The 27408-nt window shown below is 35.5% G+C and overlaps 1 protein-coding gene across 1 annotated transcript in view; it reads right to left on the minus strand.

The window, feature by feature from the left end:
• Nucleotides 1-27408, minus strand: part of AGPS (alkylglycerone phosphate synthase) — a 134992-nt gene that overhangs the window by 68546 nt on the left and 39038 nt on the right. Inside the window, exons 3-9 of the mRNA XM_069577108.1 lie at nucleotides 19562-19652; nucleotides 16906-17026; nucleotides 16741-16815; nucleotides 13964-14035; nucleotides 12478-12557; nucleotides 11238-11318; nucleotides 1221-1346 (exon numbers count right to left, since the gene is read on the minus strand). Coding sequence (XP_069433209.1) covers nucleotides 1221-1346; nucleotides 11238-11318; nucleotides 12478-12557; nucleotides 13964-14035; nucleotides 16741-16815; nucleotides 16906-17026; nucleotides 19562-19652 — 646 coding nt within the window. The remainder of the gene's footprint in view (nucleotides 1-1220; nucleotides 1347-11237; nucleotides 11319-12477; nucleotides 12558-13963; nucleotides 14036-16740; nucleotides 16816-16905; nucleotides 17027-19561; nucleotides 19653-27408) is intronic.

A 27408-nucleotide genomic window follows, 5' to 3' on the forward strand; every position in this document is an offset into this window, starting at 1 on the left:
TTCATTATAGAGACAAAGTCTTAAATTGTTGGGTGTTAACTACAAAGAACCAATATATTTTATCAATAATTTGATATTTCTATCAACACAGGCATGATAAAAATACTGTAATGCTGCTGCTGCTAAGTCCCTTCAGTCGTGTCTGACTCTGTGCGAGCCCAGAGATGGCAGCCCGCCAGGCTCCCCCGTCCCTGGGATTCTCCAAGCAAGAACACTGGAGTGGGTTGCCATTTCCTTCTCCAATGCATGAAAGTGAAAGTGAAGTCGCTCAGTCGTGTCCAACTCCTAGCGACCCCATGGACTTGAGCCTTCCAGGCTCCTCCGTCCATGGGATTTTCTAGGCAAGAGTACTGGAGTGGGGTGCCATTGCCTTCTCCAATTATAATGCTAGAGTTGAAAAACAAAGCTAAACAGCTCTAAGAATAATGTTAGGAACACCACATTAATAGTCTCAAAAATTATCTTTCAAATTGTTTTCAAAATATTGACGATAAAGGGAACTAACATGAATGAAGTACCTATTACATGCCAGGGATTCCACTACGAGTTTTCATTTTATGTCCTTTATTTCTCATAGCAATTCTATACAACAAATAACATCATTCTATTTTATACTGTAGGAAATTGAAGTTTAGAAAGGTGAAACAATTTGCATAAGGACACAAAATTAATCACTGTAAAAACTACAAATGGAACAAATGATACGGAATTCCTAGCTAGGATGCCTATCACACTAACTCTCAAGAGCAATAACACCAGGTCAGTGAAAACAAAGTGATGTGTACATAAAACATTACACTAACTAGAACATTTTCCACTGGGCTCTTTAATTCTACACAGAAACTTTCTTTCAGAAAAATAAGTATAATGTCTCATAAGGCCAAAGAATAGTAATGACAGACCACCTAATTAAATAGACTAAAATCTTGGTAGAGTTGAAGACTAAGGCTCTAAGTCTTGCAAAATAAAATTTATATGTATTTATAAGTCAGATAAAACATCTACAAAGCTTAGGTATTATTCACTCAAAAAGAAGCACTCTTAAATGACCACAGTTGTGTCTTTTAACTGTTTGGATTATAATGCATAGTCAATGTTATTATAATCAAAAGAGGTATACTTTTGAGGGGACTCTTCAACTCAATTTTTAATGGCTTAACAACTTTATAATAAAATCTATCGACCAATCAATTATTATATAGTAACTAGAAAAAATTTACCAAGTCCTCAATATTGCCATAAATATTCTTCTTCATGCCTGATGCTCGAGTAGATACCCATCCTCCCACAGTGCTGAATTCCAGGGAATCTGGTTCATGACCTGTACAATAACCACTTTCTTTAAGCTGAAAAACAAAAATGTAATATTTTACCAGTGAAAATGGCCCCATTTTCCACAGCACTCAACACATTAACTCTTTCCACATTAGAATTTCCATGTGTCTTTGCTATCTGGACTCATTAAAACCTAAATAGATAAAGAAATACTTTTATCATACTTGTCCAAAAATATTTTTAGCTTTTTCCTAGTGGAAAACTTCGCAAAACTGAAAACTATGAACCAAGAGGCAGCTGTATTTTCCACAGGCTCACCAGGCAATCATACTCCTTACATTCTTTCATTTAAAAGACAACTACCCTTCTTACTTCTTGTTCCAACAAAGAGACAATTTAAACACCTATAGACATCAGATTATACTTAAATAAGTGCCAGCTTCACCTGAACACTTTCAATAAATAAAGCACTTAATCTCTTATTTTCCCTATCCTAATATAATCTGCAGCAGGCCTGCAGAAAATCTGAGCAAATTGCCTGTACTTAAATCTCTCAAGGAGTCATGTGTTTTAATGTACAGCCATCTGGCTAGGTTTCCTGCATGTAATACCATCATTTATTTGTGATGCAGATCATGCATTCCTGTACATTAAATAGTCACTTGTTTCTCATTTTTCTATATTAGCTTGGCTTTGCCATCTGCACAGCACCTGAGGTTGAATGGATGCCCTTTACTGCAACAACACCAAAGCCATTCCACTAAAATCATTTTAAAGGCTCAGCCATCTCATGTCGAACGGTACAGACACCACCATCTGCATACCCACTGTCTACTGCACTCAAGCCCATCAATCTGTGTTGACCATTTTGATAGTCATCCAATTAAGCAACTGCTTCTGTTTTTCAAGTAAGCCATGCAGAGATGTAGAATATGTCAGCTGTGTTTACAACTGTGTATTTAAGTATCATATGCAAGTTATAATCCAAAATTTGAAAGTCGAGTAGACTAAATATAATTTGTTAGCTTCTGCAGATAAGCAATGCAAATTATTTATCATGTCTAATTCTGTTGCTGGAAAACAAGATTTAAAAAGACATTACTAAATAATGGAATTTTTCACTAAACATTCAATATGTTTATTTAATTTTAAGAGGTAAATAACCACCCATAAATAAGTAGCTTAAATACAAAACTGAACGTTAAAATCGAGATCATCAGACCAATATACTTCCCTAACTCCCCAACAATCTTTATTCATATCCCAACAATCTATATTCATACTGTGCTGTGCTCAGTCACATCTTGACTCTATGTGACTCCATAGACTGTAGCCTGCCAGTCTCCTCTACCCATGGAATATTTTATGTAAGAACACTGGAGTGGGATACCAGTTCCTACTCCATATTATTTACTCTCAAAAGACTACTGTCTTTCAACTTTTCTGAAGGTAAAAAATACACAAACACACACACACACACACAGAACTCTTGAAACTAAACAAGAAAAAATCCAATTAAACAATAGACCAAAGATCTTAACAGACATTTCACTGAAAATAGCAAATAATCATATGAAAAGATGTTCCACATCATATGTCATCAGAGAAATAACAATTAAAACAACAAGATACTACTACACCTCCAAATGAATGGCCCCAAACCAGAATACTGACAATACCAGATGCTGGAGAGGATATGTGGCAGCAGAAACTCTCCATGCTGGTGGGACTGCAAAATGGTACAGCTACTTTGGAAGACTGACAATTTCTTACAAAACTAAATATACTCTAGCAATCATACTCCATCTATTTAGTCAAGGAGTTGAAAACTTATGTCCTCATAAAAACCTGCACACAATGTTTAAAGCAGCTTTATTTATAAGTGCCAAAACTTGGAAGCAATGAGATCTCTTTCAGTAGGTGAATGGATAAACTATGGAACATTCAAATAACTGAATATTATTTACTGCTGAGAAGAAAAAAGCTATCAAGCCACGAAAAGACATGGAGGAAACGTATATTACTAAGTGAAAGAAGCCAATCTGAAAAGGCCACATATTCTATGATTCCAACTGTATGACATTCTGGAAAAGGCAAAACTACAGAAACAAGAAAATCAGTGGACGACTTCCCAGGTGGCTAAGACTCTGGGCTCCCAACGCAGGGCGGGTGGGTTCGATTCCTGGTCAGGGAACTAATTCCACATGCTGCATCCAAGAGTTCACATGCCGTAACTAAAGAAGCCACAAGGCTTAACAAATGAATACTGAACACCCCACGTGCTACAACTAAGCCCCGGCACAGCCAAAGAACTAAATAAATTTTTTTTTTTAAAAAGACCAATGGTTGCCAGAGGCGAGGGGTTGGGGGTGGAAAATAAATAGGGAGAGTACAGAGAATGCAGGGAAGTGAAAATACTCTGAGTGACATTATAATGATGGGTACTCAACTGAGCGACTTCACTTTCACTTTTCTCTTTCATGCACTGGAGAAGGAAATGGCAACCCACTCCAGCATTCTTGCCTGGAGAATCCCAAGGACAGAGGAGCCTGGTAAGCTGCCATCTACGGGGTCGCATAGAGTCGGACACGACTCAAGCGACTTAGCAGCAGCAGCAGCAGCAACAATTATTTAAACATTTGTCCAAACCCACAAATGAACAGCACCATGAGAGAACCCTAAAATAAACTAAGGACTTTCCGTAATGATGATGTGCCAATGTAGGATGTCATTGTATCATTTGTATGGGGAATCTAAAAAAGCTGAACTCAAAGAAACAGAGCACGGACTGGTGGTTATCATGGGATGAAAGGGTGGGGGAAATGTGACAATATTGGTCAAAAGGTACAAACTTCCAGTTACAACATGAATAAATTCTGAGAATTTATAAATAAATTCAAAAAAAAGAAATCTACCATTCTTGTGAGTGATGTTGATATTGGGGGAGGCTAGGCATGCATGCACAGGCATATAGGAAATCTCTGTACCTCCCTCTCAATTTTGTTTTAAACCTAAAATTGCTCTAAAAAAAAATAGACTATTTAAAAAAATGAAACAAAGATATTTTCAGACAAATGTAGAAAAATTCATCAACAGCAGACCCACACTAAAGATATAAATATTTAAAACAAGCTCTTCAAGCAGAAAGAAAATATCACCAGACTGAATTAAAGGCATCATAAAGGGTAACTAGGGACTTCCCTGGTGGCTCAGTGGTAAAGAACCCGCCTGCTAATGAAGGAGATGTGGGTTTGATCCCTGGATTGAGAAGATCCCCTGGAAAAGGAAATGGCAACTAACTCCAATGAGTTGCCTGGGAAAACCCATGGACAGAGCAGCCTGACAGTCCACGGGGTTGCAAGAGTTGGACATGACTAAGCGACAAAAAACAAAACAACTAGATGGGTAAATATAAAAGATGATTTCTTATTGTTTAAATATCTTTAGGTGATGACTTACTATTTCGGTAAAAATTATAAAATTATCAAAGTAGAACACGTGACAATGGCATAGAGATAAGAAACATAATATTTCATGTGTTTTATGCTAAATGCTAAATATTATATTACCACCTTAAAGTAGACTGTTTTAAGTTAAAGATATATACGATAAAACCTGAAACAATCCTTAAAATAACAAAAAAGATAAAATGGTATCATTATACAAAACTCAATCCAAAAAAAGGCAGTAAAAAGTGGAAAAGGAGAAAAAACAGGTAGGTAAGATAAAAAACAAATGGCAAGATGACAGACTTCAACTGAACCATATCAACAAACCACAATGACAGGAAATGGTCTAACCACTGCAATTAAAAGACAGAGACTGTCAGGTTAGATAAAAAGGAAAAAGCAACTGTTAGCTACTTACAAGAAAAGCACTGTAAATACAAAAATATAAATTAGTAAAAAGTTTAAAAATGGAAAAAGGAAAAATATATACCATGCCAGCAACAGTGAAAACAGGAATGGCTGTTTTAACATCAGATAAAGTAGACTTCAGAGCAAAAAATGCCATCAGAAAGAAGGAAAGTAATTTCATAATAACAAAACTGTTCACTAGTCGAGAAGCTATAACAATCCCAAGCATTTATTCTCCCAATAACAAAGCTTTAAAATATATGAAGTGAAACTGATAGAACTGCAAGAAAAAATAGATCTACAGTAATAACTGGAAGTTAAAATTTCCTTCTGTCAATAATTGATATAACAAGTAAACAAAAGAAAAAGTTTTTAATACAGAAGACCTAAACAACACTATAAATCAATTTGACTTTATAGACTACTCCAACCAACAGCAGCAGAAGACAAATTCTTTTCAAGTGTCCATGGTATACTTACAAGGTAGACCATGTTGTAGGCCATAAAACAAATATCAATTAATTTGATATGCTTTAGGTCATATAAAGAATGTTTTCTGAACACAAGAGAATTAACAGAGAAATCAGTAACAGAAAGATGTTTGAAAAAAAATCCCCCCAAAATTGCAAACTAAACAACAACATGTAAGTACCTACGGGTCAAAGAAAAAAAATCAAAAGGGAAGTAGACAATATTTTGAAATGAATGAAAATGAGAAGACATATCAAAATTTGTGGAACACCACTAAAGCAGTAGTTGGGAGAAATTTATAGTACTATAAAACCTATATTAAGAAGAAAGGCCTCAGGCTTCTCTGGTGGCACAGTGGATAAGAAGCTGCCTGCCAATGCAGGGGACACAGGTTCCATCTCTGGTTTGGGAAGATTCTATATGCCATGAGGCAATTAAGCCCAAGCGCCACAACTACTGAGCCCATGCTTCGGAACTGAGTCACAACTACAAAACCCATGTGCTGCAACTACTTAAGTTCGCTATGCTCTAGGGCCCGCGAGCTGCAACTACTGAGACTGTGTGCTGAAACTACTGAAGCCCACATGCCTGGAGCCTTTGCTCTGCAACAGGAAAAGTCACCACGACGAGAAGCTGGCACACCCTGACAAACAGTATCCCGCTTGCCACTAACCAGAGAAAGCTCATGCAAAGCAACAAAGACCCAACAAAGTCAAAAATAAATAAATAAAATAAAAATTTTAAATTATATATTAAAAAAAAAGAAAGGCCTGAAATCACCTCATCCTCCACTTCAAGAAATATAAAAAGCATTTGACAAAATCCAAAATCCACTCCTAATATAAAACACTCTATTTTCTGTTCTAGGTTCTTAGTATTTTCATATGGAATTTATAATCACCTTATCAATTTCTTAAAAAAAAAAAAAGTCTCTTGGGATTTTGATTGGGATTGCATCAATTCTAGACATCAATTTGGGGAGAACCAATAATAATACTGAAATCTTCTGACCCATGAACATGGTATAGCTTTAGGTTTATTTTAGGTCTGTTTATTTCTCTCAGCTGGGTCTTGTGGTTTTTAGTATTCAAGTATTTCGTATCTTTTAAAAAATGTTTAATGTATTTATTTGACCCCTCTGGGTCTTAGCTGCATCATGCCAGGTCTTCAGATCTTCACTGCAGCATGTGGAATCTACTTCTGTGACCAGGGATCGAATCCCAGCTCCCTGTATTGCGAGCATGGAGTTTAAATCACTGGACCACCAGAGAAGTCCCAGTATTTCATATTTTTAATAGATTTTTCCTAAGTATTATATATATATTTTATAATATAAGTGGTATTTTAAAATTTTCCAATTTCTGATTTTTTATTAGTATACAGAAATAAAACTGATTTGTGTATATAGCTTTTAAATCTAGCAATCTTACTAAATTTACTAACTAGCTCTAAAAGTTTTAGCTCCCATTAGATTTACTACACAGATAATCATGTCCTTTGTGAATGAGGACAATTTTTCTTCTTCCTTTCCAATCTGTATGCCTTTATTTCTTACTTTAAAAAATTTAAACAGTTCTATTGAGGTTTTTACACCCCACCCCTGGAAAAAAAATAGGATATGTGCTTTGATTTTAACAAAATTATAGGATATTTAAACAAACCTACAGTGACAAAAAGCATATCAGAGACTGACAGGGATATAGTAAAGATGAGATGGAGAGAAATATAAAGAGGCCAAAAGGAAACTTTTGGGGTTGGCTGGCGCGTGTGTTCTACATCTTGACTGCAGTAATGGTTTCATGCTTGTAGTCATATACCAAATCTCATCAAGTTGCACATTTTAAACCACTGCAATTTACTGTGTGACAAGTATATCTCAATGAAACTGTTATAAAACAAAATAAAAGAAAACGACTCAAGATTTTAGCTCAAGCTGCCCAAAGAATTGAACTATCACCAACTGGGATTGAGAAGGCCATAGAATAAGCAAATTGAGGAGGGAAAACTTAAATTCAATTTTTAAAATTTTGAGTTTAAAATGTCTATTACATATACAAGTAGAGATATCAACTAAGCAAGTGGATATGCAAGTCTAGAATTCAAGAAAGTCTGAGGTGATATAAATATTGGAGTCTGGCATACAGAAGGAATATTTAAAATCAGCTATCCTTGAATGAAGCAAACAGTACTCAGTAAAAATTAGTGAAATAAATAAAAGTTCTAAGCACTTTACATTATTAACTTATTTCATCTCAACAAAAACTTTATGAAACAGGAATCATTATTTCCATTTTATAAAGAAATTGAGGCATAGAGAAATGCATCCAGAGGTGGGGAAAATCATAAGTCATATATCCCTAGACTACTAACTAGTAAAATTAAGTAGCCAAAGAGTTAATAAACATAGAAACAAATTCCCAAAATCCATAACTGACATTTAGTGACCTCCCTTAAATTTCACACATATTAAAATCAATGTAATTTACAAGTTAAAAAGATGAAAATCTGCGCTACCCACCTACTATATTTGTGTCATTTAAAAACTTTTAGAATGAAAAAGCAGCAAGTTTTCAGTCAGTTACCTCAGCTGAAGAAGAAACTGAAGGATACAGAAGCATAAGTGAGGAAGAACCTGAACGAGGATCAATACAGCTGTAGAAACTATTTTAAAGTCTACCAGAGGCAAAAAGAAATGTTCTGTGTTGGCATTTAAGGAAATGAACTAGTAAGTAAAATATTAAAAGTTCCTAGTCTAGTAAAATGTCATTTAAATTTCAAGGAAATATGTTCCTTGAATTTTAATTCTAACCTTTACAAAAAATCTTGGAAAGGTTAAAATACTATATCAAATGCTGAAATAAAGGATATAAAATTATAGACATGAAAGGCCACCCTTTGTTAAAAAAAACCTGCTGTGTTGATAATGCCTCTCAGAGCAACAGAAGACTAAACAGGTCTTTTTACATTTTTCATTAAATGCTATTATTCAACCCATGAAGTTAATTATAAAGTATAATAATTAACAAATCTAATTACCTTGAATTTATAAAACCTTGACTTACTGAAGATCTTTAATGCCTCAATGAATACGTTCAATTTTATCTAGTTCTCTGTACCTTAGTGCATTAAATTTAAAAAAAGAAAGATAAAAGTTTAATACTTTTTTTCAAAGCCTTTCATCCATAATTGATCACTGGACAACCCACTCCAGTATTCTTACTGGGATAATCCCATGGAGAGAGGAGCCTGGCAGGCTACAGTCGATAGGGTCGCAAAGAGTCAAACACGACTGAAAGACAGCACGCGCACACATACACCCACCAACTGCCTTCAAGTCTTTACCATGAAATGAGGGAAAGACAATAAAGAGATCAACAAGCATGTCACATCGCTATGTTCCGTTAAGGAGGGGGTCTCTGTAATCCAAACTGAACAAAACATTCAGTTCATAGTTAGCAAATTGGACTTTTTAAATTTTGTTTGCAAAAGCTGAGTTACAATTATCTTGACCATATTTTAAAGGGCTGAAGGAACCAATACATTTTAATAATGACCTGCCTAGACTCCATGAAGAGAACCTCAAGTTTCCTAAAATTCATTAGGATCCCAAAAGTATATAAGGACTCTAACAGTTTCACTTATTCATGACATAAGCAGTTTTCAGTAAAATTAGTCACTGAAAATTTAAATGAATAGCAAATACCAACCAACTGATCAAATTTATTAATTTCTGAAAATTCTATGTCCAATTTACTCTATTTTGCTCCATTTTTACTACTTTATTTCAAGTCACTATCAGCCCTTGCCCAAATTACTGCAGCAGCCACTTTATCTGCCTTTATGTGTCCATCCATCCTCCACACAGTAGTATACAAGAACTATCTAAGTACAAAGGCAAAGTTCAAACTTTATGATCTAACCTCTTCGTATTGACCTGGCTTCATCCTCTACCACTACTAAATGTATGAAAGAAAGTGAAAGTCACTCAGTCGTGTCTGACTCTTTCCGACCCCATGGACTGTATAGTCCATGGAATTAATTCTCCAGTCCCAAATATTGGAGTAGGTAGCCTTTCCCTTCTCCAGGGGATCTTTCCAACCCAGGGATCAAACCCAGGTCTCCTGCATTGTAGGGAGATTCTTTACCAGCAGAACCACAAGGGAAGCCCAACTATATGTATACTCATCCAGAATACAAGCACAAAGAATGTGTATTCTCCATTACACACAGTCTAGGTCTCAGCCATACTCAGCTACCTGCAGACCCCCTCAAGAAACAGCTGCCTATAAAGCTTCCACACATGCTTCCTCTGACTGGATTGTTCTCTCCATCCCCATATTTCCTTCTCACTCTGATTTACCCTGAAGTTTCATTTTAAATGCCAAGCTCTCTATGATACCGTCTCCAACTCCCCTTTGAACCTCATTTGATGAGCCTTAACAGTCAGAACTGGACATGGAACAACAGACTGGTTCCAAATAGGAAAAGGAGGACATCAAGGCTGTATATTGTCACCCTGCTTATTTAACTTATATGCAGAGTACATCATGAGAAACGCTGGGCTGGAGGAAGCACAAGCTGGAATCAAGATTGCCGGGAGAAATATCAATAACCTCAGATATGCAAAGGACACCACCCTTATGGCAGAAAGTGAAGAAGGACTAAAAAGCCTCTTAATGTAAGTGAAAGAGGAGAGTGAAAAAGTTGGCTTAAAGCCAACGAAGATCATGACATCTGGTCCCATCACTTCATGGGAAATAGATGGGCAAACAGTGGAAACAGTGTCAGACTTCATTTCTGGGGGCTCCAAAATCACTGCAGATGGTGATTGCAGCCATGAAATTAAAAGACGCTTACTCCTTGGAAGAAAAGTTATGACTAACCTAGACAGCATATTTAAAAGCAGAGACATTACTTTGCCAACAAAGGTCCGTCTAGTCAAGGCTATGGTTTTTCCTGTGGTCATGTATGGATGAGAGTTGGACTGTGAAGAAAGCTGAGCACCGAAGAATTGATGCTTTTGAACTGTGGTGTTGGAGAAGACTCTTGAGAGTCCCTTGGACTGCAAGGAGATCCAACCAGCCCATCCTAAAGGAGATCATCCTCAGTGTTCATTGGAAGGATTGATGCTAAAGCTGAAAGCCAGTACTTTGGCCACCTCATGCAAAGAGTTGACTCATTGGAAAAGACCCTGATGCTGGGAGGGATTGAGGGCAGGAGGAAAAGGAGACGACAGAGGATGGGATGGCTGGATGGCATCACCGACTCGATGGACGTGAGTTTGGGTGAACTCCGGGAGATGGTGATGGACAAGGAGGTCTTGCGTGCTGTGATTCATGGGGTTGCAAAGAGTCAGACATGAATGAGTGACTGAACTGAACTGAACAGCCCATATTTAGCTGCCTTCTAGCAATTCTCATTGAGTTATATTGTCTGTTTACCTAATTTTCTGTCATAACATAAGCTTTCCAAAGTTAAGAGATGGGTGTCTTATTCACTATGGAGTTCACAGCATCCAGATCAATACCTGATCCACAACAAAAACTGAAAAATCTGAGTCAGCGAATATACTGTGAAAGGTACTTTTTTCATAGAGGAGGCACACAGCAGTTTTGAAAATCTTAAGTAACATACCTGTCTTTCCAATTCTTGTCCTGTTATGCCAGCCTCTACATGAGCTGTCAGATTGTTTTCATCAACCCAGAGGATACGATTCTGTTGCAAAAGAAGAAAAAGTCTCATCTCCATGAACAGACACTTTCTCAGGAAACACAACTTCCTAACTCTAAGCATCAAGTGACAAGACAGAAATTAAGTAGCAGTACCCACACTAGAAAGCGCCACTTGTCCCTGACTATACAACATCACAGAGTTAGTAACACAGGCAGTATACTGCACAGGAGTTGGTTTAAAACATAGACACTCATAAAAGGAGGAGGAAGGTCTCAGATTAAATGAGACTAAAAGAAACCACCACCAAAAGCTAACGTGGGCCTTGTCTGAATCCCTCTTCATACAATGAATTATAAAATAAAGACAGTTTTGAGATAACTGGAAAACGAACATGGACTGGATACTAAATGACATAAGGATTTACTTTTAATTTTCTCAGAAGTGATAACATAGTAAGAAAAAGTCCTTTTTAAAAGAAATACACAGAAATACTTGGTATAAAGTAGTATGCCATCAAGATTTGCTTTAAAAACATTAGAGGAAAAAAGATAAAGTCAATATGACAAATGTAAATAATTATTTAGGGACTAGAAATGTTATTCTCTCAACTTAAGTAGCACAAGGGCCAACTCAGACCATAATGAACCAAAATTTCAAGAAATAATCCTAAAATTAATAGTTCCTTTAAATGGCAATCCACTCCAGTATTCTTGCCTGGAAAATCCCATGGACGGAAGAGCCTTGTAGGCTACAGTCCATGGGGTTGCAAAGAGTCGGACACGACTGAGTGACTTCACTTCACTTTCCTAATTTTAATCTTAATTAGCCCCTCTGTCCTTCCAAAAGCAAAGTGCAATAGCATTAGTAAAAATTTGGGAAACAATTAAGTTTTGATGACTCGAATTAACATTGACTAATATTATTTGTTTTTTAATAATACAAATCAGGTCATCTATTGTATCACAATTTCAATTCATGCTTTTCAAATTATCAATTTCATATGTTAATTTGGTAGAATTCATCAAGGTATATGACTAAGAGTGACCTTAGCTTTTAGAGATCTGAAAACAAAGATAAAATGATGAAAAGAATTTTAAACAAAATGGACAATATACTTTTTAAAAAACAACTAAGATTGAGCCATAAAGAAAACTTTTAAACCCAAACACTATCTTCAAACACATCTTATGTTATCATATACCATTTGTGAAGTGTCTAAAGAAATAATTGTTCTTGTCTCATCTGCAGGACACATCAGGCCATATGAAACACTTGTTCCTCCTGCCAAAATAGAAGACAATAACTATGCTTAAATATTATTTTTTAGCTACATATCTAGGGCAAATCCCTAATACAAAGTATACAAATAGGCCCACTAGGAAAAATACCTATTTCTACTTTGCAAAATGTAATTGGCAAATACTAACACACTAAAAGTAAACTCACCTTTATTTTATGGTGCGTGCCAAAATGAAGAAATATTATGGAGCTGAAAGCAATGGGACATGGCTCCATCCCTTGGGCACACTCAAGTGAAGCCCCTAACAATTTGTGGAACTCCAAAAACATAATTAGAGAAGTTCTAAGCTAATGATTACTGTGGAGAGACAGCATAAAAGAAAAAAATACCCATTCTATACAACTAGAGACACCATTATCTCCTTTCTATTATATTTATGAGATTCAATTATCGTTTAAAATACTGTCTTATATTTCCATACAAAAAGACCTCAACAAATTAGAATATATTCCTTAACATTTGTTGTCAAAGGAAAAATGCTTTCTTGATAACAGTATAGAACAATATAGTATTCTCAATTCTTAACCAGATCTGTATAATCATATATCAGAATAAATCTTTAATAGGTACTTTCATATGTTTTGGACAGAATACACATGGAAGTCACCTTGACACAGGTAAGAATTATAGGGGGTGTTTACCTACAAGGTTCAACTTAATTTTTCAAGGTATGATAATATTAAGAACATGGCTATGACCAGTGACCACTATTTCTTGTCAAAGTCATTTGAAATCAGAAAACTATTTCATTAAAAGTGGCACTGTAATGCTTTTGTACAGGAATTCAACAGGAAGTACCAGCTGAAGAAGGTGTCTGGAACTTATGATGTGTAGGGGTCCCATTTCCATTCCATTAATGCCAATTCAGTCAGTGAAGGCAACCTCCTTTGGCTTGTGGAAGTTGTTAAAACAATATGGTTGATGGATGATCAAGAGAGATTAAATTTGCTTTAAAATGTAAAATAATGTTAATTTTAAGTATTAAAAGATACTATTCATTTGGTCATCACTGTCCTGGTTGATCTTTTACATATGCATATCCCTCCTCAAAGATTTATGTTGGGTATAGCTAGTCTTTGAAAAAATAATATTCTCTCCATTAAGATAAAGGTTAGAAAGTAATTACTAAAGAAGGCACATTTTCTTATTTAGGCAGTAAGTCAGAGCTTCAGTTAGAATCCATATGGGAAAGAAGCCACAAACTAGGGTAAATCATATCTCAAACGGTTTAGGTAGATCTACTGAGAACAGAAATGAGCAGCATAAGCCAATTTTTCAGGATAACCATATCATAACTATAAGAATACTTATTTTCAGTGGGAATGCACAAATATTTAAAATAGAACAACTTTACATCACAATAAAATTCAAAAGGCACAATACCTACCACCAATTGGTATGATACAAAGGTTATATTTGCACGCTAGATTCACAATCTTAACTACATCATCATGACATGCTGTTGAAAAAAGGGAAAATAAATTAATCCCGAACATGAAAAAACTCTGGGTAATATTGCAATACAAGGGTCTAAAGTGTAATAAACTTCTTCATTTATTCACTCATGAACACATTAAATCACTATTCTAAAACTATTTTTTATCTTTAACTTTTCATTTTTAAATAATTTTATACATTTTGCAGTTTAAATATCTACACAGCATACACACATACATAGTACATAGATATTCAAACTGCAAGATGAGAAACTCACCTCCACTGTAGGGAATACCACATTGTCTCAAATTGCCTTACTGTCTCAAAACTTGCCTTCTTGCAGAGAAAAATTTGAACCTTATTACCCAATGGAAATTTACATTAAAGTTTAACAAAGACCTCAGTGAAATGACAACATGTTGGGAAACAAACTTCCTGGAAACTTCCCAAGAAGTTCTTATACTGAAAGAGTCAACAGAACAAAACTTTGATTTAGGCACCAATACACTACTCAAACAGATCATTTTCTTCCTGTGTATGTCAACCTCCTTCCTATCACAGAATTAAAGCAGGACTTTTCCCTCAGATACTCCCTGAAAAGGAAAAAGATCACATCTAAGAACTAAAAGTTCATATATGAGGTAATTTTTCAAAAAATAAAATACTCTATATATTCCTTTTATGGAATCTGAAGAGAAAAATGGAAAAGAAGATTAGCAGAACTTCTTACAAGGTGATTATGGACAGTAAGACGCAATATACTTACTCTGCTTTAAAATTTCTTCTACAAGAGATGGATATAAAGATTATACATATAAATACAGGGCCTAGTCATCAGTAAGAGCTAAATAACAACAGAAAGCTCATCCACCTTCCATCTCAAGTCATATCCCTAAATAAAATTATTTTCTCAAAATTTAATTATTTATATCAAAGACAATACCTATATTAAACAACTTGCTTCATTATTTGAACACCATTAATTTTTACCCCACAAGTTGATATCAACAAAGTACTCATCAGTTTGCAGTAATCAATTATCTTAATAAAAGTTTCTATGCATCTGAATATATCATTGATCGATAATAATTTTATTAAGCTTTCAAATTAGCCAAAAATATATTTTTCTACTGACTTCTTAAAAGGATATATACATATTAAATGAAGATTTAGTCATCAACAACAAAATTAATCATTAAAACCATTCAGGATGATCATATTAAGAATTATATGACCTGCAGTGAACTCTAAAACTCAGCAGTGGCCACAGGACTGGAAAAGGTCAGTTTTCATTCCAATCGCAAAGAAAGGCAATGCCAAAGAATGCTCAAACTACTGCACAATTGTACTCATCTCACATGCTAGTAAACTAATGCTCAAAATTCTCCAAGTCAGGCTTCAGCAATACATGAACCGTGAACTTCCTGATGTTCAAGCTGTATTTAGAAAAGGCAGAGGAACCAGAGATCAAATTGCCAACATCTGCTGGATCATGGAAAAAGCAAGAGAGTTCCAGAAAAACATCTATTTCTGCTCTATTGACTATGCCAAAGCCTTTGACTGTGTGGATCACAGGAAACTGTGGAAAATTCTCCAAGAGATGGGAATACCAGACCACCTGACCTGCCTCTTGAGAAACCTTTATGCAGTTCAGGAAGCAACAGTTAGAACTGGACATGGAACACCAGACTGGTTCCAAATAGGAAAAGGAATATGTCAAGGCTGTATATTGTCACCCTGCTTATTTAACTTATACGCAGAGTACATCATGAGAAACGCTGGGCTGGATGAAGCACAAGCTGGAATCAAGATTGTCAGGAGAAATATCAATAACCTCAGATATGCAGATGACACCACCCTTATGGCAGAAAGTGAAGAAGAACTAAAGAGCCTCTTGATGAAAGTGAAAGAGGAGAGTGAAAAAGTTGGCTTAAAGCTCAACATTCAGAAAATGAAGATCATGGCATCTGGTCCCATCACTCCATGGGAAATAATGGAAACAGTGTCAGACTTAATTTTGGGGGGCTCCAAAATCACTGCAGATGGTGACTGCAGCCATGAAATTAAAAGACTCTCACTCCTTGGAAGAAAAGTTATGACCAACCTAGACAGCATATTCAAAAGCAGAGACATTACTTTGCCAACTAAGGTCCATCTAGTCAAGGCTATGGTTTTTCCAGTGGTCATGTATGGATGTGAGAGTTGGACTGTGAAGAAAGCTGAGCACTGAAGAATTGATGCCTTTGAACTGTGGTGTTGGAGAAGACTCTTGAGAGTCCCTTGGACTGCAAGGAGATCCAACCATTCCATCCTAAAGGAGATCAGTTCTAGGTGTTCATTGGAAGGACTGATGCTGAGGCTGAAACTCCAATACTTTGGCCACCTCATGCGAAGAGTTGACTCATTGGAAAAGACCCTGATGCTGGGAGGGACTGCGGGCAGGAGGAGAAGGGGATGACAGAGGATGAGATGGCTGGATGGCATCACCGACTCCATGCACTTGAGTTTGGGTAAACTCCGGGAGTTGGTGATGGACAGGGAGGCATGGCACGCTGCAATTCATGGGGTGGCAAAGAGTCAGTTGAACTGAACTGAACTGAAACTCTAAAAATATAGCTATCTATATTTTTTACAGCTCATATGTTTAAAAGTACCTATTTCCAATACTAAATTTACTTAAAGTTTAACAATACTAAATTAATAACACAAAGAAAAACAGGCACTTACTTGGCCATAAAACTATGTCAGGAATTCTCTGAAACATTCCTTCCCTGAGCAAAAATATCTCATGAAGACAATGACCTGTTTTGTGATTTAAAAAAGAAAATGTAAAAATATCTTAAAGGAAATTTTAAACTTAAAACTAAATAGGATTTATATGAAGTTGCTTACCATGAGCTCTAAATACTCGATCATCTGCTTCTTGTGAATATGAAATATTAGTTTCTTTAAGGTCATGAAGAAAATCTTCACTTACAATAGAAGGAGGTGTATCACTAGGATTTAAGGATGCCTAGAAAATAAAATTGTTTTTTTTTTACTTATTTCTAAAAAATAAAAATTTTAAATGTTACAGAGAAGTGACTATAAAACATGAATTTTTTTTTAAACATCTGAACTAGGACAGAAGCATAGAAAAATAATAAATAATACATATGGAAACCAACTCTGTGACAGTAACCAATTACAAATGGTCTTAAAAACTACATTCTGTAACATAAGTTATAACAGCCTTATGTTTTCTCTTTTGCTTCTATATCCTATCTTTTCATTATTTCTAAAGTCAACAATTAAGGAGACTTCCCCGGCAGTTCAGTGGTTAAGACTCCATGCTCTCACTGCAGGGGGCATAGGTTCAATCTTTGATCAGAGGGCTAATAAGTAAGATCCCCTATGCCACATGGTGTGGTCAAAAACAAATAAATATAATAAAAATAAAGATTACAATTAAGAAGATAGAAAAGTCTGAAATCTTCAATTTTAAACTAGAGAGACTGGGATATAGATAGTTAACTTCTGCATTATCTACATTTCATCTATAGATAAAATTTACCATTTCAGAATGAGCAGCAAAAAGCCTCCCAATAAGAAGTAAACCCATTTTTATAGGCCTGCTTTAAAACTCACAACATAAACTTGATACTTAATTTCAACTAACAAGTATTCAACTTTAAAGCTATGTGACACTGGCTCACCCAACTTCTTTGAGCCTTGGTTTCTTCAACTATTAAATGAGATTATCACCATCAAATGTATACAACTGCCATAAGGAAGGAGAGTTAAATGTGGTAATTTTTGTGAAAAGCACCTATTATCATGCCTACCATATAGGATGGAGAAGGCAATGGCACCCCACTCTAGTACTGTTGCCTGGAAAATCCCAGGGATGGAGGAGCCTGGTAGGCTGCAGTCCATGGGATTGCTAAGAAACGGACACAACTGGGCAACTTCACTTTCACTTTTCACTTTCATGCATTGGGGAAGGAAATGGCAACCCACTCCACTGTTCTTGCCTGGAGAATCCCAGGGACGGGGGAGCCTGGTAGGCTGCCATCTCTGGGGTTGCAGAGTCAGACACGACTGAAGCGACTTAGCAGCAGCAGCAGCATATAGGAAAAGTTGGCTAACCAAATCAAATCTGTTATGTTAAAAAAGCTATGGTATAGTATTTGGAAAAACTAAAATATAAGAATATGTAAAGAAAAATACTTACATAGCCTTAAATATCTTATTAATGTTCTATATTCAATATTCAGTTATATAATAAATATTTCTTGCACATGTGCTATAGGGCCCTGGTGATACAGCAGTGAGTTAAACCCAAAAAACTGACCTCATGGAATTAACCTATAGTGGAAAGAAATGACCAAAAGAATCTTGCTAAAACATACAGATTACTAATTTTGTTACGTTCCTGAAACCTGAAATGGCTTAAAACAGAAAAAAAGAAGTGCGTGTAAAACTGGTAAATTTTCTGGATATGACACATAGATGGTATCAGTGACAAAAAAAAAGTAAAACAAATAGTCAAAACACAGAAAGAGAAGATGGTTATTTTGAGACATTAGTCTGCCATCTTCTCAGCCAGCCAGCTCTCTTAATAAAGTCGCATTCCTTGCCTCAAAAAAAAAAAAAAAACACAGAAAAAATTAAGGAAGTAGAAGAGATTTTTTAAAGAAAGGTTAAAAGAATTTGCTTTGGGAGAGGTAGGAATTAGATGTTTAGTCTAATTAAGTACAAGAATAAAATGTAACTGTGGACTTATAAATAAACAAAATAAGCACTCACTGAATATCTACAGTCCTTAATAATATGTTGAATATAGTAGATAATATAGTATAAATCATAGCCTCTGCACTTATGGAAGTTATACACAAAGGGATATACAGAATACTATACCATAGTAAGTAATAAATAATAAACATTATAATTATATAAAGAAATGCTATTTCATTAGCTTAATACAGTTTAAAGGTTTTTAACCCCCCTTTCAGAAAAGTGATACAAGAGCAAACTAAAATTTTCTATCACTCATATCTTAAAATCAAAATTATATTTTTAACCTTTAAATATTTTAAATGTTTTGATAATAATATAATATTACATTTTTATTTTAAATTATTCTATGTAAATCCTAGATTACTGTCAGTTCATTACAAAATGTAAAAATAACAGCAACTTATATTTTGGTAATTAAGTGCTCTCACAAACTTAATTCATTTCAACTTCACTACTACTTGTGACACACAGAACTGACACTTATGACTCTCATTTCTCCTATTAAGGTAACTGAGGTTCACAGAGCTTAAAAGTTTGAGATAAATCTCAAGATAAATGTTGAGATTAGGCTCTACATCTGTGATGCTAAAAAACAAACAAACGAAAAACACCCCTAGAAACTCTAACAAGGCCAATCAAACTACCAAAAAGGACAAATATATTAAAGCAACTGTAACAAATTATAAAGATAAGTTTAATTAATGTGGCATTAACCACACATACATACATGCTCAATTAAGAATATTATTAATTGTTTTTATTCACTTACTTTAGAGGTAGTTTTATGCTCCACATTTACTCCAAGGGTATTCTGGATCCACTCTCTAAAAGTTGGCAATGACATGCCACTCAGAGGGTACCTAAGGTAAAAAGAAGTAAAACATTAGAGCAAAGTATCTTCATGTAAATTCAAACCTTAGATTCTGTTTCTAGCAGAGGTCAAGTAGTTGCTATCAAACCAACCCTCCCACATATAATGATAAGCTCTGGACAAAAAAAAAAAAAAACCTATTTGAGGACAGTATAGATAGTCCAATGATAGGCAAAAATAGGGGGTAAGAAGAAAACAGCACCACATATAAGTTTCCAGTTTCAGCAGGTTTCAGCTAAAAGGGAAAGCTCCAGCACACAGAGTACCACAGAAAGAATAAAGAATTCAAGAATGCAAAAACCCTATAGTATCCCTGGCTTAAAGAGCCATTGGATGGTGTTTGCAGTGAACACAGCATCTGGGAAGAGCACAGAAAAATCACGCAAATCCAGGAGTAGTTAGAGAGAGACTTGTATATAAACTCTGTCCAAATGTCTGGCTGACCTCGAATAACAAGTGTATGGAGCAGACTCGAAGCAGCCCAGTTAAGCTTAAAAGAACTGAATATAAAATTCAGCTGCTCACCATCACAGAAGTAAACCTGAGGTAAGTCAAGTTAATTGCTTGGTTTAAAAACAACAAAACAGCCTTTTCAGACAAATGTAACAGAATACAGACTTTCCTCAACACATCAGTATCAATGTCCAAGATACACTTCAAAATTATTAGACATAAACAACCAACAAATTGTTATCCATAATTAAGAGAAAAGGCAATCAATAAGAAACCCCAAGATGATCCAAAATATTGGAAATAGCACACAAGGATTTGAAAACAGCTGCTGCTGCTAAGACGCTCAGTCGTGTCCAACTCTTGGCGACCCCAGATGGCAGCCTACCAGGCTCCTCCATCCCTGGGATTTTCCAGGCAAGAGTACTGGAGTGGGATGCCATTTCCTTCTCCCTTGAAAACAGCTATAACCACACTAAAGGACAAAAGGGAAAATATGTTACCAGTGAATAAGAGAAAATAAATCTCAGCAGAGATAGAAATTATTTTTAAAAACAGAAATTCTATAATTAAAATTGAAATAAAAATTCATTGGAGGAACTCAAAAACAGACCAGAGATGTCAGTGAACTTACAGTCAGAGCAATAAAACATATATAATCTAAACAACAAAGAAAATAGAAAAAAATAAACAGGACCTGTGGAACAACAGAAAAACACTAACATACATATAAATGCAGACCCAAGAACAAGAGGAAAAGGAATTTTAAAAAAAAGTATTTGAAGAAATAATAACAGAAAGTTTCCAAATCTGATGAAAGATGTAAGTTTAGAAATTAAAGAAAGCCAGAGAACTCTAGAAGATAAATGCAGAGGCATGTGACAGTCAAATTGCAACTTAAAAAACGAAGCGAAAAAGAGAAAGACATTTTAAAAGCATCTAGAGAAAAATGACATACTACACATAATGTAATAACAAAGTTATGACTGACTTCTCATTAGAAAGTCCAGAAAAAAAAAAAAAAAGTCCAGAAAACTACTGAACAACATTTTTCAAGTGCTGAAAGGAAAAGAATGCCAACTTAGAATTGTATATCTGGTAAAAGGTATCCTTCAAGAACAAAAGTAAAACAAAGAGCTCTTCAGATGAAAACTAAGAGAAGGAAGAGCCAGCACACCTACACTATAAGCAATGCCAGAGGAACCTGCACAGGCTGAAGGCGAGTTCACACTGAATGCACTGTCTTCACAATGGAATAAGCAATGACTCAAAGAGTAAACATCTGAGCAAATATAACTATTCTTCTTGGTTTCTTTAAAATGTGTATCACTTTAAAAAATTATAATACTATATGATGAAGTGATAGAACTATAAATCATATCATGATGTGACAAGCATAAAAAGAACAGGGATTAGTAAATAAACCGGATTTGCAAGGTGCTTGTATTTCATAAAAAGTGCTACAAAACATTTAAAACGCACAAAAGAACTCTACAGAGCAGGAACAATATGAAAAAAAGTAGGTCTGCTACTCAAGTTTTGTTTCCTCTTATCTTCCAACCCAAATTCTATTTAAATAAGTTTATATGAATCACGAACATTATTTCATATACACAAGAAGTCCTAAACTGTATATATGTGAGACTGATGCAGAAAACTCAACTGCTTAGAGGGGGACCTTTTCAGTTTTAGAAATATTCATCAGAGATGGCAAAATATTAAGTGCTAGAAATAAAGAGATAAATATCCACCATCCAATCTCAGGGTTAGGTTTAGGTTTAGGTGTTAGTGGTTGGGGTTAGGATTAGGGTAGTAAAGAAGGTTGATATGCAAACAATAATATTCCAATGTGTTATAAAGAGGTAATAAATAACCCTCGGAACAAACCAAATTTCAAAATGTTTATTTTAAAATGGTCAAATTTTCATTTTAATAAACAAGTATTATCATGTGCCAGATATTGTTCTGTTTGTTATGTATATTAACTTATGATAATGTTATGAAGTTGATATTATTCCATTTTGTAAAAAAAAGACATTAAGGCACAGATGTTACATAACTTAAGAGGTTCAGTTCAGTTCAGTCGCTCAGTCATGTCCAACTTTTTGTGACCCCATGGACTGCAGCACGCCAGGCTCCCCTGTCAATCACCAACTCCTGGATCTTGCTAAAATTCATGTCCATCCAGTTGGTGATGCCATCCAACCTTCTCATCCTCTGTTTTCTCCTTATCCTCCTGCCTTTAATCTTTCCCAGCATCAGGGTCTTTAAATGAGTCAGTTCTTCGCATCACGTGGCTTAAGTATTGGAGTCTCAGCTTCAGCGTCAGTCCTTCCAATGAATATTCAGGATTAATTCCCTTTAGGATGGACTGGTTGGATCTCCTTGCAATCCAAGGGACTCTCAAGAGTCTTCTCCAACACCACAGTTCAAAAGCATCAATTCTTCAGTGTTCAGCCTTCTTTATAGTTCAACTCTCACATCCATACATGACTACTGGAAAATCCATAGCTTTAACTATACAGATCTTTTTCAGCAAAGTAATGTCTCTGCTTTTTAATATGCTATCTAGGTTGGTCATAGCTTTTCTTCCAAGGAGCAGGCATCTTATAATTTCATGGCTGCAGTCACCATCTGCAGTGATTTTAGAGCCCAAGAGAATAAAGCCTGTCACTGTTTCCATTGTTTCCCCATCTATCTGCCATGAAGTAATGGGACTAGATACCATGATCTTCGTTTTTTGGATGTTTAGTTTTAAGCCAGCTTTTTCACTCTCCTCTTTCACCTTCATCAAGAAGCTCTTTATTCAGTACCTCTTCACTTTCTGCCATAAAGGTGGTGTCATCTGCATATCTGAAGTTATTAATATTTCTCCTGGCAATCTTGATTCCAGCTTGTGCTTCATCCAGATTGGCATTTCACATGATGCACTCTACATATAAGTTAAATACACAAGGTGACAATATACAGCCTTGACAGACTCCTTTCTCAATTTGGAACCAGTCCGTTGTTCCATGTCTGGTTCTAACTGTTGATTCTTGACCTTCATACAGGTTTCTCAGGAAGTGGGCAAGGTGATCTGATATTCCCATCTCTTTAAGAATTTTCCACAGTTTGTTATGATCCACACAGTCAAAGGCTTTAGTGTAGTCAATGAAGCAGAAGTAGATGTTTTTCTAACTCTCTTGCTTTTTCTATGATCCAACAGATGTTGGCAACTTGATCTCTGGTTCCTCTGCCTTTTCTAAATACAGCTTGAACATCTGGAAGTTCTCAGTTCACATATTGTTGAAGCCTAACTTGGAGAATTTTGAGCATTACTTTGCTAGCATGTAAGATGAGTGCAATTGTGTGGTAGTTTGAGCATTCTTTGGCATTGCCTTTCTTTGGGATTGGAATGAAAACTGACCTTTTCCAGTTCTGTGGCGACTGCTGAGTTTTCCAAATTTGCTGGCATACTGAGTGCAGCACTTCAAAAGCATCATCTTTTAGGATCTGAAATAGTTCAGCTGAAACTCCATTACCTCCACTAGCATTATTCGTAGTCATGTTTCCTAAGGTCCACTTGATTTTGCACTCCAGGATATCTGGCTCTAGGTGAGTGATCACACCAACATGGTTATCTGGGTCATTATCTTTTTGGTATAGTTCTTCTGTGTATTCTTGCCACCTCTTCTTAATATCTTCTGCTTCTGTTAGGTCCATACCATTTCTGTCCTTTATTGTACCCATCTTTGCATGAAATATTCCCGTGGTATCTCTAATTCTCTTGAAGAGATCTCTAGTCTTCCCCATTCTATTATTTTCTCTATTTCTTTGCATTGATCACTTGGGAAGGCTTTCTTATCTCTCTTTGCTATTCTTTGAAACTCTGCATTCAGAATAGATCTTTACCATGACTGAAAATTGGTTTGAAAACTTTAAGAAATGGTTTTTGTTGTAAAACATAAGGTGAGATCAATTCACCACCTTTTCTTAAGATCCAAGTAGACTATATTATAGAAGATACAGAACCAGAGCAAACTTTCAAGACCAATGAAATCATTCTATAATGGAAAGAAAACTCTGTGGACATAAATATCCAAGAAGGAAGTGCACATCAAAATTTAACGTGACTACAGTGGTTTGAGACTTCATAATTCTCTCTACCATTTGACTTTCCCTCTGAGGCCTCTCACATGTGAATATTGAGCCCACAATCAACAGTGTTGTGTTTTCTTTTTTCTTCTACTCAAAGTTAAAACTGATCAAAGTTATTGGCTTTTTACTTTGCTAGAACAAACTATCTTATGTTTACATACTGGTTTAAATTGCTATTTATGTGCAAATTGTCAAAATGTAAATTAAATATAAATGTTCATGCTTTAGGGAAAAAAAGATTTAATGTGACTAAATACAAAGTAACTCTCACTCTGGGGCAGTGCACAGAAGCAGCAGAATATTAGCAGACGCAACCATCTATCCTGAGACCTAGAGTTCCGCAACTGCTAACCAATTTTAAAGCTTTTTATAATGAAATAAAACTTTAAAAATTATGCTACTGAAAATACAAAGTGCAGGAAACCCAAACAAATTCTCTCTATTTAATCATTAACTTATGCTTTGAAAGTTCCAATTAATGTATAACCACCTTTAAAGTCAAAGAATAATGACATCTTTCAGAGTTTTTAGTTTAAAGAAATCTATAGCATTAGCTCTCAAGTATTGCCTTCTGCTGCTTAAACTTAGGAGGACTTAATTCATCTATTTCTGGCAAGAATAAGAATGGCAAGATTATAAATCTACAAGATTATAAAATGTCAAATTACAAATCTGTTCAAAGAATAGATTGTGTTCAGGGAAAATCTTATTTTCCCCTGACATCTATGAAAGCTTATAATTGCCTCTAAATTAATGGCTGGGTTTGAAATACCAAAGTTAACCTCCCCAAAATATATACAGACAGCCAACCACATTTACTCATAAAATTTTTCTACCTTTTTAATGTTCTTTGGATCAGAAATAGGGGAATCCTATAAATTTTCATTGGGAGTCACTCAGTTTCTGGCACCTATGGATTTCCTTTTCTTCCTTTCCAGCTCTGTTTTCTTTCTTTCTTGTGGTATTTTATCCATGTTTTCTATCTGGTTATAGAAGGCAACCCACTCCAGTACTCTTGCCTGGAAAATTCCATGGACAGAGAGCCTGGTAGGCTACAGTCCATGGGGTCGCAAAGAGTTGGATACGACTGAGCGACTTCACTTACTTGTAGAAGGCAAAGGGTCAGTCCACTACAATGCCAGAATAAGTCTTCATAAAGAATTTTAAAAACTGGCCTTACAATGTAATATTATTAATACAAAATGGTGAATTGATACAGTTGATACTCAACCTTTCCAGTCAGAAATTTCATTTTCTCTTTTAAGTATATCACAACCTTCTTATGCGTCTGCCCTTTACCCTCCTCTGGAACAACAGGAACTTTAGTCATAGAATATCTTTTTACAATATGACTAACTTGACTGTAGCAGTGTATAGAGTGTAGAAGGCTCCTGTAAATTGATTCCAGAGACTGGAAAGAGAATAAAATCAATACAATGGATAGTATGATATCTTATTAGCACAAGAAACAGCACAAGAATGAACCTTAAAAGCACTTGAGTTTTAATCACAATTTCCTACTGCACAGGTGACCTCAAGTAAGGTGTTTAACCTCCCTCATCCTCAATCTCCTAATTATTTCTAAGAATACATCACCACCCACTTAGGGTTATTTTAGGATAACTCAGTAAGAACTCAATAAATAGCTATTGTTATCTTAAAGAACATTTGTAAGTGTTTTCTAATTTAAAAAAAAATTAACCATTATCCCTAGGAGACTAGACTAGAGAAAGCTATGATTCAGTTCAATCCTGTCTGTGCTAAAGTAATGGTGCACCAAAATGGGAATTGAGTATTATTCAGTTATTTGGTTTTAGGTATTAAATAATTTATGTAGCACATATTTAACCGTACAGCATTTAAGTCCCATCTTCATGTTCACAGAATTACCCTTTGGATAGTGGGTAACTCAGTGAGAAGCCAAGGTTACCTGTGCAGGCTCTGCCAGTCAGATGTACTCTTGTTTTCCTCCCTTCTCCCTCACTGGACTTGGACTCAGGAGTCAAGAGTGCAAAAGAAATGAAGCCTTTATGGAATGCATTCTGGTTGGAAGGGCAGCAGCACTCTTTCAAAATCCAAAGTCAACAGAAGAATTCTCTAATTCTACTACAAACTGACCAAAAATTTCTCTCATGATGATTGAATTCCCTCTGTTTTGAATTTATGCTCTCCAAATAATATATAAATTACAAATTTTGCTTTCTACATATCTTAATATCAGAAAGGGCAATAACAAGTGTTCTACAGCCCGAAAAAGAAATAATCTAATCATAAATGAATACACCAGGGCTCTAATTTTTTTCTAATATCTTATGAGTGTTACACATATGTTAGCCATCCACAATCTGATCCTTTCTGGAAAAACCAGCAAGTCAAGTGTCAGAACACCCAAAATAAAAGCCAGATTCTAAACCATGGGTATAAGGGTTCATACAGTAAGGTATAAATAGTTGTGACACTTTCTGTGATTAATCATTCACTTAACATACATACACGGCTAACATAAACCACTACAAAGCCACACTACTCCACAGAAGACAGTAGGTTTATGCTCTCAGTGGTGCTGGGCACAAAGTGCCTATCTGCCCCTCACACAGAGCAAAGATGCTATGCCTTCAACACTCAGAGACAGAGAAATGAAGGTAATATCTGAGAAGAGAGGAAGTTGGTTTTTCTAAGTTGACAAGATTCACTTTTTACCCACTGAAGATTTTGTAAAGCCATCTCTACATGACAAGTTTCTACTGTATTAGACATTTTCTACTGAAAATATAAAACACTCGATCTTTAGATCCTGATTCAAAATACCTATAAAATGACACTTTTGAGACAATTAGAGAAAAGGAATGTGAAATGGATAACCAGATATTATAAAATTTCTGTTACATTGAGGAGTATGATAATGGTGGTGGTTTAAACGCTAAGTCGTATCTGACTCTTTGCAAACCCATGGACTGTAGCCTAGCAGGTGCCTCTGTCCATGGGATTTTCCAGGCAAGAATACTGGAGTGGATTGCCATTTTCTTCTCCAGAGGATCTTCCCAACCCAGGAATCGAACTCAGGTCTCCTGCATTGCAGGCAGATTCTTTACCAACTGAGTTATGTTGATAATTGGTTTTACCAGGTCCCTTTAAGGGATATATATACAAATATT

This window comes from Ovis canadensis, chromosome 2, assembly GCF_042477335.2.
Source record: "Ovis canadensis isolate MfBH-ARS-UI-01 breed Bighorn chromosome 2, ARS-UI_OviCan_v2, whole genome shotgun sequence".
In the NCBI taxonomy this organism is placed as follows: Eukaryota; Metazoa; Chordata; class Mammalia; order Artiodactyla; family Bovidae; genus Ovis; species Ovis canadensis.